Consider the following 15570-nt stretch of genomic DNA (forward strand, 5'->3'; position numbering starts at 1 on the left):
GAGCCAGATAATTTTTGTTTACTGAATTAATTTAGGCACAGTGAGTAGGCATGACATACTTTCGATCCTTTTCTCTTCATGTTATCTTTCTCAATCCATACTTGATACCGTCAACACACATAAACAAGTATTTCAATATGTGCGTTCCTTATCAGTGCAACAGCTATAGATAATTTGCATGATCTGGCTGTGAGTATCACTCCTATCCGCGCGGCAGCCATAAGGGAGGAGAGCTGCATGCAATAACTATGCTGCTGTCCTCATCAGTACGCCTGCTGTGTTTGCTGATAAAGGTGTGAGCAACAAGGAAAGGATGGGGGTGCTGCGCTTCACTGCAGCAACAGCATCCTCTGCTCTCAGTCTGACGTCTTTGATGGTGCTCTGACACAAATGATATACAGCAAGAGCGACCAGAGGGCCCACAGACGCACCACATGCTTTACGAACCTCTATACCCTTATTTTGAAAAACGAGAGGGTAGCGCGGCGGGAAGAAATCTCGTTTTCTGTGTTTATGTCTTCCCCTTAATATGTGAAATATTTCAGGCGTCATCTTGACCTGTACGCTCTGTTTATCCAAGACTAAGGATGCAGCCACTGGGATGTCAGTGAGCAATAGTGAATCCCACATTTCCGTATAAAGTAATAGCCTTACTGACAGTATAACCTGCTTAGTCGAGTACTTTCCAATAAATTAAATGAGTGAAACTGTTTAATTAGGTGAAAAAATAGAGACTGAGACCGTGTTTGCTGACGTCAGAGATCAAGAAGGAGGTAGGATTGTTAACTTACACACCTTTGTAACCCCTATCTGCCATTAGATAGAAGGTTTAGGTTGGTCACATCTGCATTTCAGATTGATTAATCCTTTATATACACAACTCCAAATTAAAACATATTAGAATGATATTGGGAAGAAAATTCCACCAACCAATCAATCTAATCATAAAAACTAAAGAGATCTTACATTTACATTGACCGTTATTTCTCTGCAGAGAGTACGAATCCCAGTTATTTCATGTTCTTCCATGTCGACTTCATGTCAAGGTGTAATGATAAGTTACTGTGTTTAACTTATTTATAGGGCTGCCAATTCGTAAAATATTTTAATTGGAATTTATTGAAAGCTTTTCATAGTCAACTCAAGATTTATGGCACAAATATACTTTTTTACCACCTTAAAAAAATATTGATGAAATTGTAATCATGCCTTGTTCACAAAACTGCTTCTTATTTCAATTATTTTGGTATAGTTTCATTTCACATCCATGACACCTTTCCATGACAGGGTTAATTTTGTTGTACCACATCAGCAGTTTATATAAAGCAATGAGATTCGTCCTTTTGACTGACAGGTGACTCAGGCTATGGCTAGCCACCATCACTTCCTCATTAGTCATCATCATGATACGACGTTAAGGAAGTAATCAGCGGTTAATACCAACATCTGATTTCACCACAGAAACAGCATCCAAAAACCAGATACTCTGGTGTAAATGTAGGTCCATCGACACACGTTGATTGACTTACGGTGGATGTGTTTCCATTTGCTTTCAGGGCAACATGCAAGGAAAGAGTGCATGTCCTTTTATTTATTTTTATTTTTTTGTATTTTACAGACTATGGGGGAGAAAAACCTTCAAAACTACTCTTCAGAAAACCAACGTGTCATGTGAGCGGTGCTTTGTGCACCGTGTTTTACAGCCAAACCATCTAACGTCCGGGTTGAGTCTCATGTGAAACTCTGATTCGTTGCAGTTCCCACATTAAAATGTCCAACTTTAGAGCAGGAATAAACATATGTACAGTCTGGTTCAGAAAAACCATTTTGGTCTCAATCATTTGATTTCATCGCTTGGCGTTTCTCCAAACTACAGGTTGGGCTGAGGGTCACATTTCCTGAAATGTGGGTTTAAAGTCACGTTAAAAAAAACAGCAGTGTTAAACAAAATTTGCATAAACGCGTCATAATTGTGTTAACTTTGGCAGCCCTACTTATTAACTTAAATTGAGTAAATTTAACATATATATATATTGTATATATATATATATATATATATATATATATATATATATTTTTTTTTTTTTTTTTTTAACAATATGTTTATTCATTTTTTTATTCACACACAAGATATTATTAGGACATTTCACAACAACAGTCTTAAGCCCCCCACATCCCAACCCACATCCATTCTCTCTTTACATCTCATAACTTTATATATTTATATATAAAGGAAAGGTGATCATAAAGCCCCCCCCCCCCATGAAGTTATATAGTCTATTGATCCAGGTTGATGTTAATCTAAGAGGTTGCGAGTGTATTAAAACCATAAAAAAATATATTTCAGGCCCGTCATATAAGCAAGACATTCCATTAGTGTTCTTTCACACGGCCCCAATAACTTCTATTGAGACCGTCAATGCTTGTTCACAACCATCTACTGCAGTGGCCTCTTTAATAAAAGAAGTTATTGAGTAGAGATAAAACTATAGTGCAAAACCTGCTACATGCTGAATTCAATTTAAGCTGCACAAGAGCTCCGAGTGCTGAGAAACATACTGCATGTAGAACAAGCACAATGAAGCCTGTGTGACAAGGAGACGCGCTATAAGCCACATCAGAACTGGGAAAGGATGGGAGGAGGGGACGGAGGCTGCGTGTGGGTTGAATATGCATGTCATTATCGGCGAAAGAGCATATTGATGTAGTTTAATCTGCTTTTGCTACCGGATAACAGCAGTCTCCGATGATCTGAAGAGGCGAAGACCTCATGACATGGTCAGACTGAGCTCAGCAAGCCGAAGGTCAGAGGACAGAGGTCGGGAAGGTTCAAAAAGTAACACCTCTGCTCCCTGCTGAGCAGAATCTGGGCATTTTCTCATGTTATTTTGTCAATGCTGAAAGTTGTCCTGAATGTTAACAAAAGACTTGGCTGGAGAAATGTTGGTTCAAAATATCAAGACGAGCCTTTTTCTGAGCATATGTTTTTGTGTTCTTGTGAAACGTCGCCACCTGCAGCCGACGCATCTGAGCGAGAACAGAAGAAAACACCCGGATGTGGAGGCTTGTGTAGACTTAAGGTGCCAAAGTATCCCAGAATGCATTTCTTGCCAACAAGGGAAAGTAATAGAAGAGGTGAGAGGCTAAATATAAAGTTTGACAAAATGTAGTTTGCAGGTGTTTTCATTCGAGAAAATAATTATCATATTTATATCTGTGGTATTGTTAATAAGAAAAATTTTTTTCACTTCTATAACTTTATTTCTAAAGCGGCTAGCATACAAAATTAAAAACAAATCATATAAGGTTATAAAAACTTGAGCGGGAACAATATTTGGTCCATTCTCTGTTGTTTTAGCGTTTAGGATGTTTTATTTTCATAACAAATTAAACTGTAGAGGTTACGTGTACAGCGCAATGCCTGTTAGCTCCGATCAAGAACACAAGTACGCTGCTATTCCAGTTGCATAAAGTTCCCAATTGAGACACAGCCATAGATATACTTTGTTGTTATACGGCTTAATAGATGCCTGGAATCTTTCCTGAATAGTTAGAAATCTTTGCTTTTACGATATACAAGCAACGTTCTGGAAGAGAGCTGTTCAATAATATACACTTCACTCCCCTCAGCACATAACTTTCAAATGACCCAGTTGTAAATAATGTTGTTTTTTGGAGTTTTTTTTTTCAACAGTTACATAAATAGCAACACTAGCTGTTGACTTTATCGATAGAGCGTGAAACAAACTCGGATGATGTGCTCGAGTCCCTGATGGAAAACATTGTTTTTGCATTTCACTGCATTACATCACCCTGTTGAAAGAGAAATGACATATTAATCATGTTTGTGTGTACGGGGCCGTGCGCGTGTGTGCGTTTGTGCTTACGTAGTGCTATCTTGGCCAAGTGCAGACGGTTGACCCAGGAGATCTTACTGAGAGGGCTGGGCGTATTGAAGACCACCATAAAACTGACAGGACGTCCGGACCTGGAGGGGAAAACACAGACTCAGGCTCAGATGCTCCCACACGTGTACTGACACTCCTTCAAAACATTTCCTGGAAAGCCTTCACGGATGCTGGTTTCATTTCTTTTTCACCTTTTAAACTTGCTTGTCGAGTATGTAGTGTGTTATTATTAACTACTAAACAGGTGCAGATATTTAAGAGCAAGGATGTGTCCATCGTTCAATTTTGTTTCCAAACCATCACACGACAGCTGACCAGGGGCCTCATTTAAAATGGACTGCGTAGGAGTCATACTAAAAGTGCACGTACGCTCAAAAGCCGAAAATGGCGGGCGCAAAAAAAAATCCGGATCTATAAAACCGCGTGCACGCAGACTTCCACGTAGGTTCTCTTTATAAATCACAGTCCAGCTGGAAGGCTGCGCACGTGAATCCGCCTGGTATCCCACCCCCTACACGCCCACTTTCTACCGAAAATGGAATCATTTTGCATATGAATGAGCCTGCTGAGCATGCGCAGTGGCTTCCTGCAACCTGTTTGGCTTCAGAATGAATGAATGAACGTGTCGAGCTACCGTGCCACTGAATTTCACTGAGATCTGAGATCTAGATGTTGTTGATGAGGAGGAGGACAGGAAAACCACAATAATTTTCTGGTCACAGTAAAAGTAGAAAAATAAATAGTATAAAATAAAGCGAGTGAGTGGCAGCACGCCGTTGCTGCGCGGAACGCCGTGAGTTCCCCGGTGCAACAGGGGGACACACGTCCCCACGTCTTTTCAAAATCATGTTTATTTTCCCTTTACTTTTTACAGTTTAAAAACTAACGGTAGGCTCAGCCTTAAATTGCAAATTATCAAGACACTGTATGAAAGTGATACGAGAACGGCCCCGCAGCCCCGCAGCCCCGCTTCAACCCCCCCCCCCCCCCCCCCCCCCCCGCTCCCCCTCCTCCTCCTCCTCCTCCTCTCCCGTCTCCCCTCAGAGCGGCTCAGGCGGGTTTATGGTTCTGCGTCACCAACGCAGATCCTACGGCGTAGTTGCGCGTCGCCGCGTACCCTACGCCGTAGGCTCTGCGTCGTTTTAACGCGGGGCCATAATTTAGGCACCATACACCCGCACGTAAAGGTTTCACGCGCCCGTAAAACTCATATGAAAACAAATCTGAGTCCCTTTAGGGAATAAATGAGGGTCTCCGTGGGGCTCCCTAAACGCAGCCCCTCATTTGTTCTGTCCTAAAGCGGTGAAGGAGGTTCCCGGCGTGTCCTGCACCGCGGCTGCAGCTCCAGCAGCACCAGAGTCCTGACTGACAGCTTCACACACAGAGAAACACGATCAGCGCTATATTATTTTATTTTATTATTTTATTATTTTAAGTCTGATATATTTTGTGATATGTGATGACATTATTAAGAGTGTGACATGAATCTGGCTTCATTTCACCACCTCAAACCCTGCGTCGCCAGCTCCCCGTGTCTTAAGTAAATTCTTACGGGAGGGTCCTAGTTGCCGTAAAGATAAGCAGATTTTTCGGTTAGTTTTTTCTTTTTAGATCCGAGGATTTGCGTAGAAGGCGGCTTCCGCAACTTTCAGGCGCTTTTTCTGCGCAAGCAAGCTTTATAGATGAGGCCCCTGAACTCTAACAACCTGATATAGAAGTTTAAAAGAGAAAAGCAGCTCCTCCCGTTCTACGTTTTTTGGTTTGATTAACGTATCGGCCCAAGTTTAAGTCTTAATTGAGGGATGACAAACCTTTTCCACTATGTTAATGTGTCCCGAATGTCCGGTTTAACCGGCTGCAGGGCTTCGGATTCAAAAGAGAGCAGAAAAGTGTGCAAAAGGGGGTTCTGATATATACTCTATATGTGCTATATAAAACCAAAATGCAGAACAACACAGTCAGAGAGACGAAGCACCAGAAAGAAAAGGGTATTTCTCATTTCATGGGAATTTAAGTTTAATAGAACACAATTTTATGTTGGAAGTTTCCCAGCGGTTCACTTAAGCGGGACCAGCACTGCAAAGAAAAACTAAACAATGTTGGCCTTGCTGGTTTAACCAGTGCAAAATCTTGTTAGTGAAAAGCCTTTTCGAGTCAAATCATTGGACGGCGCTGAGATTTGATCTCAAGGAAGAGAATCACGGTAGGACGGAACAATGGAGCCAATAGCGACAACGAGTTACACTACAGCATATTTACACACATTTATAAACACACGCCTATTTTAGCAGGGACTTGCACACTATTTTAAGCACTTTATATTTTTCCTTTTGGACCAAAGCGTGAACTTACTCTGAGAGAGTCTTTTATCTGATTCAACAATAGAGATATGGACATGAATACCTTTATTATATAAGGCTTTATTACGATATGCTGCAGTAGGTAAACTGAAATATGGGGAATTGTTGCGGTGGAATCAGGTTACCATTTTCATTGAAAGGAAGTGTAAAGACCGTAATCTCAGACCAAATGCACTTGCCAACCTTAGCAGAGAAACAAGTAACAAATGTTCCAGTGGAAATATAAAGTAAAGCCTATGTGACAAGGAAAAAGGCTGAAGGCCACATCAGTGGAGACGTTTGCAGCTTTGCAGCTCCCAGATCTGCAGGGTGTATACGGAGCATTTTCTGTTCAAAGCACGGCATTTTTACGGTAGAACAAATACAACACTTGACTCTAACCGAGACGTCGGTGTTTGTCCGTTAATGAAGAGCGCAAAAAAAAGTTTGATCATTAAAAAAGAAATCAGTTTAATGAAATACATGGACATTTTATCTCATGCAAGACACTGGATTTCCATTTCCATTTCCATTAGAAACAGTCGTAAACACAACTGAAAAATGTTTTCCAGTCCTGCATCAACTTAATGCAGCTCGCTTAAGGCCTTTTACATTCAAAATGCACATTTATAACCTGGAATTAGCATTTTGCCTCTGCCTTCATAATGTAATTTTGGAGTAAATATTTCTTGTACTTACAGGTGTGACAAACGGTGCGCATATTTCTGGTGGATCACATGCACCATAAGAGAAGGCAAAGGTTTTTCTGAATAATTGTTGAAACACATGTCATTTCACTTTGAATTTGAAGGCAACGACACGTCTCAAAAACGAAAAAGGAGCATTTTGGACCTAATTGGAGAATTGCCGACAGGTAAGTGACACTTACGAGTGCGAGGAAGAGTCTTAGAAGTCAAGATGGGCAGAGTTACACCGACATGTGGAAAACTGCATCAACAAATTGTGGCAGGATTTCAGGTAAATGTTCCTCATTGTCACATTGCAAATAACTCCTCATTAACTGTACATACAGGCCTGTGATCTTCAGGCCTTTGTGTAGCACCTCATTACAACAGGCACGATGCTTTCATCTCTAAAAACAGTTCTCCATCTGGAGATGCAGGTCAAAGCTTTATGTCCATGTACGGTTAAACTCATCACTGTCTTCTCCGGGACAAACCTAATTTAGATGGAATTGCACATGTTTATTTATTTATTTATTTATTTATTTATTTCGATCGTGTGCTCAGTATGGTACACTCATTCATAACATGTCGTGTAATCATTTAGATCGAAAAGGAATAGGCTGAAACTCTGAGCTTATAAATGCCTACCCTTTAACCTTCACATTATTATTATTTACACTTTCTATAACAAATGCTTTCTAGCATTTCCACCCAAAAAAGAAGCAAACACAAAACACAAAAAAAGAAAATATATGTAACAACAAAGAACCAGTAAGAAAAGAAAAAAGGAAAAATAAATAATAAATAGTTCAGATTAAAACTAGGACAAAAAGATCAGTAATTATTACCTGCATAATTCCATAATTCTCTCCGTTGCATCTTATCCTTTAATCTTGTTGGCATTTACTAATCATGATCTGTTTAAAACTATTTTTAAACTGTATGATGTTTTTACTTTGTTTAAGATTATTTGGCAAGCTATTCCACAACGTAACCCCTGTAACTGAAATACACATACTTTTAAGGGTTGTTTTAACTGTTGATTAATGTTACCCCAACTGCAAGCGTTTTCTGCTGAGGAAGACTGGCGAGAAGAGCCAGTTGACTTGAGGCGTTTTCAGATTACACCTCGTTGCTTTCCCTGAATGTAGACGAGTGCCTGGCAGTGTAAATGCAAGCCGTGTTATTGCCTCCCCGGTGGATGAAGCCAATTTGTGGGGAGTGATGACGAGTCAGGAGGGGTTATCTAGTGGTTCTGTGTAACATGACGGCTGGTCTGTCTGGTTGGCCTCCCCGGCTTCACCAACATCAGGAGAGCTGGTTGAAGCAGCGCTGGATGCAGGAGGTGGAGCAGGTGCCGGATCCGTGCCGAATAACAACAATAATGGGATATGCGGAGTGGTTTTCCCGCGAATAATGTAGCACAAATTGAAATATGACCAGTCCAGTGTTTCTCTGCCACTGCTGCCGCTGTGATGGTCGGCCACGTAGAACTTTGTCAATTTGTCAACCACCCCAGTTTCGTTCCGTGCAAACTCGTCATTCCAGCAGTCAGACGCATATCACTGTTACTGTAACGTAATATACCCATTTATGGCGTACTCGGGTCTGAGGATGAGGAGCTTGCGGATATGCAGGTCAATGGATCCCACGTCATTCTGTCTACAGTAGACCTAACCCACGATTACCCACTGAGGCAAGTCGTTGGCAGAGCCCACTCAGCACCAACCCGGTGGGAATTCATGTAAAAAGGAACAGTAAACATGGGTAATCAGCAATGTAAAAGGGGCTTCTCCATCCAAGCTGCCAACAGTGTCAGAAAGGCTTTTACGGAGAATTTCTTCTAATTGTAATTGAGCTTTTGTATAAATGTAAGTTGAATAATGATAATAATAGACTCTTGTCCACTTGACAGCAACAGCATGTCTGTGTTTAAATGGCATGAGTCTCTCCTCAGCGGGAATCAAACTACTTCTCCCAGTAACGCTGAGCAGTGGAAAGCGAGAGTAGCAGACGAAGCCTTGAGTTAGCGATGACTCAGCCGGTGCCGAACGGCGGACTGGGAGCCCGCGTTGTCAGGATTGATCAGGCTATTTTAGAGCTAGAAGTAAGCTGTCCGACCAAGGTTGAGTTGTCTTTTTAAAGAACTGAACAGTTTTCAAAGATAATGGCCCTCCCTCACATACCTATATATTCTACAGCAATCCTCAGGTGACGGAGGGAAAAAAAAGACAAGTGCAAGAGAGTGCACGAAAGGGGCAATTTCGCACTCAGACACTATCAGGGGGTAAGTGAGTGGAGAACAGTGGGCAGACAAATATTCTGCTTCTGCCACTCCTGCAGCAAATTCATTTTCATTTCATACAGGATGGATGGGAGTAGAGAGATGTGGAGAAAGAGAAATCACATACAAATATGGTGGGAAGAACAGAGACGGATTGCATACAGGACAAGTAAGTAAGATCTCAAACTTTCTTGACATGTTGAAAAGCTGGAACTTTTACAAAGAGGTGTATTTCGTACTTTTCATCCACTGCTTAAATATAGGAGAGGCAATTTGCTGAAGACAGAAGGGGGAGACGGGGTGTGACGAGAATACAGCTCCTCACTTGGCTGGAAGCTTTAGGTAACACTTCATGCCCACACGACATCCAACATGCTAAACTGAGCGCAGTCTCCATTACTCCCTCCTGTCCACTGATTGACAGCTGCGGTGCAGGTGTGGAGCGCTGCTGGAATGGAGAACGAGCACACATGCTGGCAAAGGGGAGGTGAGCAGAGTTGAGAGGTAGGGAGAGTCAAAGAGGGAGGGGAAGAGGGAGGAGAGAGGGCAGAGCGGGGCGAGGGAGAGAGCAAAGAGAGAGGCGAGCTGGGTGGATTTATGGGAGCAGGTCGGCACCGAGGCGGACGTGTGACAGTAATGCACAAGGACAGGACAGATGTAGGACTGAGCTCTGAGTGGCAGCCTGTCATGGAGCCATCCCTCAGTTCACCTCCACTCTACAGAGAATCCACCAGCCACAGAGAAGGTTAACTCTATTAAAGAGTTAGGTAGTTTAATGGAGGGGGGGGGGAGTTTTACTTATCAGACAGGTGGCTTGATTCTGAAATGTTTCGGTATACCGAGGCTAGGGCTGTTCGATTTTGCCCAAAAATAAAATCTCGATTTTTTTCTCTCAAAATCCGATTTTCGATTACGATTACGATTACGATTATTTTGTGAATTGACAAAAGGCAAAGAAATGATTTCAAATATGCTGTTTTTTTATTGAACATTTGCCCCATTGGGCTTTAAGTGCAAACGTTGCTCTTATTAAACCAAAAATGAATGAATAAAGTGCAAAACTCTGTAAAATAAGTTGGAAAAAAAGTTTTAAAAAATACAATAAAATATAAAGTTTTGTTCTCTGAAAAAAAAATCAGCAAATCAGCACTTGCAAACATACAGTAAGTTATATTTCCAATTAAATAAAACAAGACATTTTCTAACTAACCTAAATTGGGTCTTTGCATGCTAAATAATAATGCAACCCATGAAGGAGGTAGAGGTGTGTAATGGGGCACTTGTCGCAGGTATTGAGAGGTATTTCCATCAATCATTAATATGGTATCAATCATTAATATGTGTGCAGACAAGGTTTAAAAAAAAAAGAAAAAAAATAAAAAAAAAAAAGTGAAAAATAGATTTTACGATTTTCATGTTTTAACATCGTTCTAATTACATAATCGAGATTACGATTTAAAATCGATTAATCGAACAGCCCTAACCGAGGCGTCAACATCCTGTGGCTGGAAAACAAGCCCATATCATCAGCCCCCCACCTCCATGCTTGACATTTCTCAACCATTAAGTATTTTATTTCTATTTGTATTGTTGTGAACTTTAACTTTTCATTTCCTAGCTGTATAGTCTGTTGCACATTTTCTGAGCATTTTCACTGCATCCACTTAGAGTAAGAAGATTGACAACACTCATATATTTTCAACTTGTGATTAGTTTCTGCATCTTTGGAAACAACATTACAATCCTTGCCAGATTGATTCGCTAAGATCAATGCTCATGTCTTTCCCTCTTGGCATTGGTTTAACATACACCTGAATGTTTCAGAGCATCGAAGAGTTAAAAAGTTCTGTTCTCACGCTTGCTGATGACTAGTAATGTTCCATCTGATCGGGAGCACCTAATTGCCTGTTTTCCTGTGACGTCGTTCAGTCCAAATCAGTGTTTGCATTGCCATGACACGAGCTGTCATCTTGTTATTTCAAAGCTCTTGACTCCTGTCGTCAGTTCTCCCCCGGCAAATATTTCTGTATACTGCGCGAGAAAATTGACTTTCATTTTATTTCGATTTACCTTTCATATTGTTGATCAAAAGGTATGACCACATATAAACATTTGAAACTGGGATGAAGAATTATATCTGCATGACAAGGTTGCATGTGACTGATTTGACATTTGCAAAGTTTGCAGCTGAAGTGCTAATGGTCTGTAGTCATTTAGAATGAAGAAACATGAATGACAGAAACATTTTATAATGTCTTACAAACAATACCATTTGAGAACAACTGAAGTAATAATTAAACAGTTGCCAGGCTGTTTCAGAGGAATATCTTTCATTTAGTCAATAAAAACCATCCATATTTTATAAAGTGTTATAAACTCAGTTTTCTGTTGCACCTTCATTGCTGAATTGTTGCATCCAACTGCTGACATCACTGACATGGAGTTCTGTATAATCTATGCTTGGTAAGAACCAAACAGCAAGACAGCTATGATAAAAAGATGAAACGAGAAAGCAGTCTTGTGACTTTTTCACCCTCGCTCAGGAAATGTGGAGAGAAGCACTGAAAAACTGACATTTAATTCCATCAGCGCACCAACATAATTACATCCCACAATGGGTTTCTGCTAAAACTGTAGTACCCATATCGCCACAAATCCCCCGTAAATGAGATGCAATTTCCGAAATTAAATGGAATCGTCAACCTAATGTATTACCTAATATTCTTTTAATGTCCGTGACATAAAGCCTATGCGGTGAAACTACAAAGAAAAAGGCACTAATGCTGATATGAGGTCAGTATGAAGACGTTTCGTCTGTATTTATGTTTACGGATTTCAGTATTCTTGCCAATTCCTCTTCTCGGATTCTCACGAGACAAAAAAAGAGCAACGTGTGAAAACTTTAAAGGGCACGTGGCTGCAGAGAGGTTTGAGCTGCAGCTGAAATGTGTGTGCTGTGCAGCCAGTGTGCATGCTCTAATATGTGAAGGCGAAGTTCTGCACAGCCACAGGACATGGCATGGAGCCATAATAGATGACTATAGCATCAAAGCCACACTGTTACATTCTATAGTTGTGCAGAGTTGTTCACTCCGGCGGCCCATAATTCAGCTTCTGATTTTCCATGTTGGCAGAAAACATTTTCAATTCCAAGCTCCAGAGGTTTTGTTGAAAAGAAACATCACACAAGGCACTTAAAAAAAATGAAAAAGATGTATAGATGAATAAATTATTAACATGAACTAGCTGTCAAAACCTTATTACAAGAAAAACTCTGAGCAATCAGATGAATAATCCATTACCAGCCGAGGCAGTTAAAGAATCAGCCATTAGAATTAAATCAAAAACACCTTTTCAGCTGATACAAGCCTTCACTGTTGTCTTCTGGTCCATTTGCACTTTATAATCATCGTCTTGGCTGATTCTTCTAAAAGCCACCATGGTTGACTATTGCCACAACCAAAAACCAGCCCACATTTGCCAGTTTGGGATGATGACTACTAGTCCCACTCACTGTGCCTTGGACACAAATGCGAAAAAGAATGATGATGATGGGAGAGATTCTTTCTCTCATGATCCTGGCCTTATGGCTCTCATAATAATCCACCCATCTTGCAATGTTAACACGTTTTCAATAGGGCTGGGGATCGATTCAAATGTCAAGAATCAATTTGATTACAATTCTTAAGATTTGATTCGATAGGATTCGATTCCGATATTGATTTGGGTTAGTGTTTTTAAAACTGTTTTTTAAGCTGTTGCATGAATTATATGACTGTTTAGTTATGCAACATATTAATACCAGTATTACATTGAGATTCAACAGTAAGTATTGGAAGCTAATTATGGCTGTAAGGACCAATCACCTCCCAGTATGCTGATATAACTGCTTTCAGAAACATTGCAGCAAACAGAGGCCGTATGAAATCGTTTTTTTCCCCCCACATTCCGTTTTAATTTTTTCCATTTTCAGGGTAAATTTTGGTTTTAAATTTTTGAGAATTTAGTTTTTAGCATTTTATGCAAATTTAACCCCAAGACAGTATATAAAGTAATGAAATAGACAATGTATGCAATTATCACAGAAAACCTTAATGTTTTCATACCTTTAAACATATTTAAATGTAAAAACATGGCACCAGTTATTCTCTTGTCCCTAGTTTTCAATAAGTTATTAATTTTATGTAAGATTAAATTGTTATAGTCAGTGCATTGACATGAGGTCTATATTCCTAGTAAATGCTTAAAGGGCTTAACGCAGCAACTTACAAAGGTTTCATCTTTGTGACTTGGGAAGTGATATATGAAAAGACCCGCTATCTCCAGTGAGGTTGTATGAAAGTAGCATATTTATATCATTTGAGCATGTGTATTGTGGAGCAAAGATTTACTTCATTTATTCAGTATTAAAAGTAATTCCTGACTTTTGTTAATTGTCAAATTCTAAGGTTAACCAAATACAAAAGCTCACTTAGAAAAAAAGACATTAATAAAGATCTATTACATAAATTGTTCAAGGCAACATTGAAGAATTAAATAAAATAGGTCAAATTTTCTTGAGATCGCAGTAACAACAGTTTGTTGGACAAGAAGCAAGGACAGTGTATAATCACACTAGACAACTGTTGATACTCTCCTTCGACTTCAAGTAGCAGAAAAATTACACGTGGAGTTGAGGAAGAAGAAGAAAAAACAGAAACCTGTCAATGAAAAAAAAGAGACTAAAACTGATGGAGGAGGGGTTGGCCTGGTGCAGAGCGAGAGTGGCATACACACAACCATTATGAACTGTTTTGCTACACACTGGGACTCCACTTAGATGAGCACGAGTGCCGTCTGTGGTGCTGAAATGTACACGGAAGCCAGAATTCCTGCTGGCAGGAGCCGATAGCCAACAGTGCACATTTACTCATCATCCCCATGATTTCCCTCATCTGTAAAGTCATCAAGTTACAGTGAAATCCAAAGGCTCAGCCTGTCAAAATCAAGTAACCAGGAGGTTTGTGTGCAGAAGGAAAGTTGTTGTTGAATGGGGGTTAAATACTGGAATTTGCCAACTAAAAACCCTGACAGGTTATACCAACACAAAAAAAATTTATGTGTGGTGGTTAAGTAGCTTATACAACACTGAAATTTACTCTTGTTCTTCTGTCTTTACTTTGAGTCTCTTGAGCTGACATTACACTTGACAATTTTACAAGAAGTTTCAAGGTCGCAGACAACTCATCACTGTCTGAAGGAATTCATGCCGCTGTGATCACAGTTGTTGGATGGCAATCCAAGCTTGTCGGAGGTGGTCGTCTACTGATGTCTTGCTGTGACGATGAACTCAAATGTGTTTTAAAAAGCCCAATTCATGCTACACCGCTACATCGACACCGTAGCAACGTAAAGTCTCTGCATCGACATGAACCTCTGCATTCAAAAGTTTCCGACTACTTTTTCTGCGACACAGACCACAAGAGCTGTGATTGGTCCGCTGTACTGCATCATTTCTGACACTTGGCTTTTCCGACTCAGCACACAGACGACATTTTTACACGGCAACCTCAATGCAGAAGCTCAAACGGTACAAGGTGGCGCCAAGCTGACGGGGTTCCCTTTGCACCAACTTGATGGAGAAGCATTAATCTGGTTTTAGTCTTGTCTCTTTGAAAATGTGTCTTTGCATGTTGTTGCCATTTAAGATGTGCTGCTGTCCTGTGATGGACAAAGATTTCTAAAAGTCATCAAACATTCCATCAGATGAAATCAGCACTTATATTTTAAATAAAGAGCTCCTTGGTGTTGCTTTAAAACAGAAATTAATGTAAGCTACGTTACATTATCTAGTTGCAATACTAGTTTTCACTGGCGGGAATAAAGAAATCTGCTTTCTTTTCTGTCATTGTGTTCTGTCAATGTTTCATCAGACAAATAAAAAAAAAGAAGAAATAATCAGCTACTCCAATGTCCAGATGGTCAAAAGGACTTTAAAGAGTCTCTCTGTGAGCTTTTCTATTTGGATAAGACAGCTAGGTAAGAATGACTAGAGGCTCAATCAGTCATTTGACTGCAAATTAAAGTTCTGCCGTATAGGTAGACTTCACTTAAAAATCTCCATGACAGACATAAAAAAGGATTACATTAGTCTCCCTCCATGCATGCATTATGCATGCTGGAGCGGATGCAGCAACGATCACATTTGGTTAAACTCACAAAATGTGAACAGTGTAGATATGGCTCCTGCAGGTACGGCTCCTGCATCTGTGCCCGTGGTTGCTCCTGCACATGAACTTAAAGAGGATGTTAATGAACTGCTGTCACACGTGGGCTGGTGCCTTTGAGGTAGCAGTCAGGATTCTCTCCACGTC

The 15570-nt window shown here is 40.3% G+C and overlaps 1 protein-coding gene across 4 annotated transcripts in view; it reads right to left on the bottom strand.

The window, feature by feature from the left end:
• arhgef10la (Rho guanine nucleotide exchange factor (GEF) 10-like a) overlaps nt 1–15570 on the bottom strand; it is a 164678-nt gene that overhangs the window by 76898 nt on the left and 72210 nt on the right. For all 4 annotated transcript variants that reach the window (XM_061726952.1, XM_061726951.1, XM_061726950.1 and 1 more), the window contains one exon: nt 3888–3988. In XM_061726952.1, the coding sequence (XP_061582936.1) occupies nt 3888–3988 (101 nt within the window). The remainder of the gene's footprint in view (nt 1–3887; nt 3989–15570) is intronic.

This window comes from Cololabis saira, chromosome 8, assembly GCF_033807715.1.
Source record: "Cololabis saira isolate AMF1-May2022 chromosome 8, fColSai1.1, whole genome shotgun sequence".
In the NCBI taxonomy this organism is placed as follows: domain Eukaryota; kingdom Metazoa; phylum Chordata; class Actinopteri; order Beloniformes; family Belonidae; genus Cololabis; species Cololabis saira.